At 33.6% G+C, this 7,152-nt stretch overlaps 1 protein-coding gene across 4 annotated transcripts in view; it reads right to left on the bottom strand.

Annotated features, from left to right (window-relative positions):
- Positions 1–280: 280 nt before the first annotated feature.
- LOC106872974 (primary cilium assembly protein FAM149B1) overlaps positions 281–7,152 on the bottom strand; it is a 128,169-nt gene continuing 121,297 nt past the window's right edge. For all 4 annotated transcript variants that reach the window (XM_052967988.1, XM_052967990.1, XM_052967992.1 and 1 more), the window contains 3 exons: positions 5,596–5,689; positions 5,098–5,241; positions 281–1,093 (listed from right to left, as the gene is read on the bottom strand). In XM_052967988.1, the coding sequence (XP_052823948.1) occupies positions 1,026–1,093; positions 5,098–5,241; positions 5,596–5,689 (306 nt within the window). In that variant the 3' untranslated portion in view covers positions 281–1,025. The remainder of the gene's footprint in view (positions 1,094–5,097; positions 5,242–5,595; positions 5,690–7,152) is intronic.

Here is a 7,152-nt window from a genome sequence, read left to right as displayed (position 1 = left end):
AACTTAGTCACTTAATCAAGTCATTATTATCAAATGGTGTGGTTATTCTCTACAGTTTAACTTAAATTAAACACATTATGCATTCCTCACCAAAGGGATACAGTACTTGTCTGTCAGATTACTCTTCATGTGTGAGTCTATATGTACCAATGAGAATAGTTTGTATTGTTTTTGTTTTTATCAAGAAGTTGTTCAAAGGTGTGACTAAATGTTTTTACACTTAAACAGCAAGAGTTCAGAAATAGAAAGAAATTACTTCAAATAAAACAAAGATACAAAATTAAAATATAATAATAGATTCTTCTTTTATTGCTTATTCTACATAACCAATGATTTTCATATGGACTTTCATGTTGGCATTAGTTTAGACAATTTCTACATCTGGTGTTAGTATTCAATGGGTGTGTGTGTATGTGCATGTGTATATGTGTGTGTGCATACATGCATGCATACATACAATCTTTCATTCATTTAAGTAAACACACTCATTCATATCGGTAAATACACACACACATACAGAAATGTACCTAAATGCATATATAGGTATGCACATGCAAACATACATTTATAAAGACATACACACATGGACACATACACTAATATATATATATATATATATATATATACACACACACACTTAAATGTATATACATATTGATAAACACACAGGTACATGTGCCTTTGTGTGAGTATGTTGGACGGAAACAATGGTACTGAAGATGTTTGTAAAAATATAGAGCAAGAAAAAAAAAAAAAATTAATTGCTTCAGTGATGGTTATGATTAGTTGAATGTGCTTTGTATTTATTTGTTGTCGTTGTTATTGATTTAATCAAAAAGTTTCTCTTTAAAAAAAGAGACAAAGATAGATAAAAAAAAAAACCCCACAAAAACTCTGTACATTTTGCTGAAAGTTACAATAGTTGGAGAATGGTGTAAGCAACATAAGTTTTGGATCTTCATCCCTGCATATGTTGCTGTTGTTGATGATGTCTCTGGAGTTGTAAGGACCCTGAATTGCAAGCATCAAGATTGAACTGTAGTACTATACTGCTGGTTTCTCCGTAAGGGTTTGTTACTGGTTGTAGCTGGAGCTGAAATAGGAGTCAAGTATATAAAGAGTGACATATACTGTGTTCCTGTACATTACAACTCTATAGCAAAGGAGAGGCAGAAAGCAGCAACAAGGCGAAGAAAGCCAAAGATTCAAGCAAAATCATGGAATGAAACAAAAATTTTATTTGTGCTACAATAACTGTTATAATAGGTTAGAACATACACTATTCTACATTGACCATTCAATTAATATCTCATTTAATATATTTGCAATACATATGGTTTAAACCTTTAGCATTCACATTATTTTGTCAAATGTAAGGCTTATTTATTCACATTGTTTTGAATTAATCATGCATTTTGTAATTTTGAGAATTTGATGAGGCAACTGTTAATTTTTAGAATGATAATGTAGGGTTGGTGTGAGATGCCAGATCTGACCAGTTTGAATATAAAATAAGTAGAATAGTCAAGTCAAAGAACAAACAATTCAAATCAGAGAAAAAAAAAACAGAGAGAAAAAAAATGAATGTGAAGATGTGCACAAGAAATATATTAATTTGATGTTCAGTGAAAGGAGAGAGTTGTTAATGTTTTGAGCATAGCTCTTCATTGGAAAGAGAAAAGTCCAAAGAGAAAGAAGGAAGAATAAGGAAAAATTGCCAACAATCCACATGCAATTACATTTCTGAAATGTAACCACACATGGATTGCTGACAATTTTCCCTTATTTTTCCTTCTTTTTCTTTGGAATTTTCTCTTTCTGATGAAGAGCTATGCTTGAAACATGAACTCCTTTCACTGAGCATCAAATTAATGTTTCTTGTGCACATCTTCACATTCATTTTTTTTCTCTCTGTTTTGTAATTGTTTGTTATTTGAATTTACTATATTAGTAATACTGTTGAACATAGGTATTAGTGACATATTAAATGTTTTTAACCAGTTAACTGTGAATTTATTTGAACCCATTTTAGAACTGTTAACAAAGGCTTCTAAATTTTGTGGTTGTTTATTTCCTATTCTAATGTTTAATAAGCATTTTCCTTCAACTAGAACATTTTTATTCCAATAATCATGTAATATTGTTGATAGAGGTTCTAATAAAGATATTTTTATATGTATTTAAATCAATGTTCCAGTGGTGCTGGAAGTTAATTCAAATTTAACCAATTTGTATTGAAATAGCAAGTTGGTGAGCCAGCAGAAACGTTAGCACGCTGAGTGGAATGCTTAGCAGTATTTCGCCTGACTTTACGTTCTGGGTTCAAATCCCGCCGAGGCTGACTTTGCTTTTCATCCTTTCAGGTTCAATAAATTAAGTACCAGTTGCATACTGGGGTCGATCTAATCGACTGGCTCCCCCTCCCCAAAAACATTTCGGGCCTTGTGCCTAGAGTAGAAAAGAATATATATTGATTTAGCTTCAATATTTGATTCATATATACTACTAATAGAATAAAATGAAAATTGAAACTTTTATGATTGGTTAATTGGGTTGAAGATTTATAACAAATTTCAAGAGGATGTAACTCGTGGAAGGAGAAGTAAGATGATATGGAATGAAGTACTGAAGGCCAATCTCAAGACACTGAGCCTTACAAAGGAGATGACAAAAGACTGAGATATCTGGCACCTTGCAGAACTCAAGAAGACCCATCCACCACAGCAGAATTAATACTGGTGATGGTGCCACATAAAAAGTACTGGTGCTGGTGTCATGTACAAGGCACTAATGATGGTGCCAGTGCCATGTAAAAAGCACCCAGTATACTCTGTAAAGTAGTTGGTATTATGAAGGGCATCCAGCTATAGAAACCATGCCAGAACAGATAATGGAGCCTGGTGCCGTCTTCGGCCTTACCAGCTCCTGTCGAACATTCTGACCTATGCCAACATGGAAAACAAACATTAAATGAAGATGATGATGATATCATCATCATATCTTCCATCAAGGTAGAGAGCTGGCAGAATCATTAGTGTGCTGGGCAAAATGCTTAGTGACATTTCATCCATCATTATGTTCTGTGTTCAAATGCTGCCAAAGTTGAGTTTGCCTTTCATCCTTTCGAGGTTGATAAAATAAGTACCAGTTGGACATTGAGGTTGATGTAATTGACTAGTCCCTTCCCCCAAAATTTCAGGATGCATGCATATAGTAATATTTGATATCATAGCCATGCATACATTTGCTAAATAACCAATTTTCCTATATAAATTAATATCTTATCCTAATATGGACAAATTTTTTGTGATGATATAATATTTTTACATAACTTTTCCACTGGTTATTCTATTTTTATATTACTTTTATTTGGATTTGGATCATTAGAAACTTTATTATAATTTAATGAAATTTCAGAAATTTTTGTACTGTTGTTTGATTTTACTGTACCACTAAGTTGTTCAGCTTCTTTAGCATAAATTTAAACATATAACATTGAGTAATGAATTTTTATCATGAAAACAAGCAAGTCACACTTCGTGTGGCATACACATGACAATTTAATCATGTATCAGATGGTCAATTTTATTTGAAACTTTATCTTTTATCATGCCAGTTATTTTGCATCAGTTCCCTAATCCTCAATTCTGACCAATTTTCATTACAAGTTGGAAAAATTTATAAGATGTAATCAGAATATGAAGGTTTCTCTTGAAAAGGTCAGTCACTTAATCAATAATTACCTTTAAAAAAAATGCCACATTCTTCAGAACCAAATAGTTTATTAGGTCATGAATTTTCAATCAATCCATGATCATAGATATAATTTCTGTTTATCATTGTCAGCAATGTTGTATTACATATTACAAAGTATTACCAACAATGTTTTAATGCTCTGGAATATGCATTAAGATGATCAGGGTAACCACATCCCTCACTGAGCATGATCTGGGTCAAATTACTAAAAAAATAGGAGTACTAACAATAAAAATATTTGAGTAAAACTGTTGGTATTAATGGCATTCTTAAAAATAGGAAATATATTTTCCACTTATGTGCTGTGATTTTGTTCCTGCATTTGGAGATGTATTTGTGGATATGATGTCATCTTAATAAGTTCTGAGCAGGTTACTTATTAGTACCTGCTTACTAGGTAGGCACTTTTTAGCCAAGATTTTTGTAATATTATGACAAAATTGATGAAATTATATGATGGAACAACCTTCTGAGAAAATTACTTGATAGGGGTACATTCCAACAAGGAAGCCTCAACGTGATTGTTTGACCTTCTAGAAATCTGATCTCCTTCAAATTACACTAACAACTTAAAATCAAAGGAACATGTAGTACTAGATGCACAATACTTGAGAGACAAATGGGACAATCATGACTAGAACACCTTTCATCACAGAATTGCCCAATCAGGATGAGGATTAAAGAATAATTCATTAGAGATAGTCATAGTGATTCACAACCAATAGCTAACGACTAGTACTTGTAATAGAATACAAAAAAAAAGACACTTTGTCACTCATCCAACTCCCAAAATATAATAAGAGTGAATGCATTTAATATTTACTTAGTCATTTATAAAAGTGAAGGCGCATGGCTTAGTGGTTAGGGCATTTTGGCTCATGATCATAAGGTTGTGAGTTCAGTTCCAGTAATGCATAGTGTCCTTGAGCAAGACACTTTATTTCACGTTGCTCCAGTCCATTTAGCTGGCAAAAATGAGTAGCCCCTGTATTTCAAAAGGGTCAGCCTTGTCACATTCTGTGTCATGCTGAATCTCCCTGAGAATTACATTAAGGGTACACGTGTCTGTGGAGTGCTCAGCCACTTACATGTTAATTTCTTGAGCAAGCTGTTCTGTTGATTGGATCAACTGGAACCCTTGTCATCGCAACCGACAGAGTGCCAGTCATTTATAACCACAAGGTCAATTCCTCTAAAATATTCAAAATTGATATTTAATTCAAAATAAGGTGAATTGAATATACCTGTCACTTTTTGGTGATACCAGCTCATTATTTACAAAATAGAAAAGACAAGAGATAATGGAAATGACACTGTAGTATAGAAACTGAATCTGCCTACCCCATGAAGAACAAATAATTTCTGGGTGGAGTTCATCTGCTTCTGGTATATCTTCTTGGGGTAAAGACATATGTGAATGGATATCTCCACTGACAAAAGGCTGTAGGCTGTTGCCACTGATTCCTAAAGTTACATTTTGACCACCTGAAAGTAAAATGACATGCAAAATGGATACTTCTGGACAGTGGAAATTAAAAGACATAGCCATTAAACTTGTGGTCATTAACGTTGGTAATTATATATTTCACATCTTAAATACAAAACCTGATATAAGGAGCATGCTCCATGTTTTAAGTTTTGCAGACTCTTGTAATAGTTGGAGAAGTAAAACAACAAGTATACCTTTTGCTTTTGCAACTATTACTAATGTCTACTGTAAATCAAAACCATAGCATGGCAGAAAATACAAGTACTAAACATAAATATGTATGTATCTAAGTAAGTGGTTATATGTTAGTTAAATTTATATATCAAACTTGATTCAGCTCAGTTGCTTACCTATCAGTGAATGCCCTCTGCTGGAATTGAGAGTCTGTTGCCAAGGAGGTGTAGAGGACCGACGCATCAACAGTGTACTGAATGGTGTCTCAGACTATAATTTTTAAGGAAAACAACAGAATCAGGGATGACACAGTGCTAGTGTAGTGGCTGTATCAGTATAACACATGAAACAAAATGTATAGTCTTTTTAGGTGACTTAAATAAACATTTTTAATAATATTGGGTTTAAATGAGTAGGAACAAACATATTCCAAAAAGCAAAACTGAAATGCTATAAAATACCATTTCCAAGAGTGTTAGCATTGTAACTGAAATGAATTGGCTTCAGCTTGAAATTAAAGCTAAATCAGTTTTAGAGTTCTAATGAGTTCACAATGAAATATTCAGAAAAATATATTAGAGAGACATTTGTATTGCTGAGTGATAGTTTGACTGAGAGAGAGTAAGACATTGGAGTTACTAATTCCTGGGTTATTTTGGTTTTATATCCAATCTTAAGCATTCTCCTTTGTGTTGAGTGATAAGACTCTTAATTCTAGTTATTTTATTTAATTTAGGTCTCAGGCATTTCTTAGGAAGTTACCTTCTTCCTACAAAATAATTGGTAACATTCTATCCAGAAGCATCAGGGATCATTATTTTCCTCTTATTACTGTCTTAAGATAGTTAATTTTAAATTAAGATAATTATAAAATATATCTCATTAACTATCTCTGAGAATTCACCTCTATTCCATGACTTCATATTACAATATACGAAATTCATTATGTTGATATATTATGTATTATATGCTATAGAATAGGGGTGGATTCCTGGCAATAGTTAAGAGGATATGATTCTTTTGTAATAAACCAACAAGAGAACCTCAGTATAGTTGTTCCAACCATTAGAAATAGCTAAATCTCTATCAAATCACACCTTACAAGCTTAAAATGAGAAGGACACATCTGATTGTAGGTGTACTTGATCAAGGTTCACTTAAGACTAAACAATAAGAACAACAATAGTCAAATTATGATTTTTTTTTAAGGACACTTTTCCAAAATGGAAAGGTTTATGGTTGAATGAATATTAATGGTGCCTACATTTGGCTAAGGTAGTGATAGAGGAGTTGCAGAATCATTCTGCCATTGAGGTCAAATTTGTCTGTCATCCTTTCAGTGTTGATAAAATAAAATACCAGTCAAATTCTGGTTCATTAAAGTGACTTTAACCATCCCTTCTCAAAATTTACGGCCTTGTATCATCATCATCATCATCATCATCGTTTAACGTCCGCTTTCCATGCTAGCATGGGTTGGACGATTTGACTGAGGACTGGTGAAACCGGATGGCAACACCAGGCTCCAATCTAATTTGGCAGAGTTTCTACAGCTGGATGCCCTTCCTAACGCCAACCACTCTGAGAGTGTAGTGGGTGCTTTTACGTGTCACCCGCACGAAAACGGCCACGCTCGAAATGGTGTCTTTTATGTGCCACCCGCACAAGCCAGTCCAGGGGCACTGGCAACGATCTCACTCGAAAATCCTATGGGAGCCAGTCAGGCGGTACTG

This window comes from Octopus bimaculoides, chromosome 5 (assembly GCF_001194135.2).
Source record: "Octopus bimaculoides isolate UCB-OBI-ISO-001 chromosome 5, ASM119413v2, whole genome shotgun sequence".
Taxonomy (NCBI): domain Eukaryota; kingdom Metazoa; phylum Mollusca; class Cephalopoda; order Octopoda; family Octopodidae; genus Octopus; species Octopus bimaculoides.
This window is presented reverse-complemented; position numbering and strand designations above follow the sequence as displayed.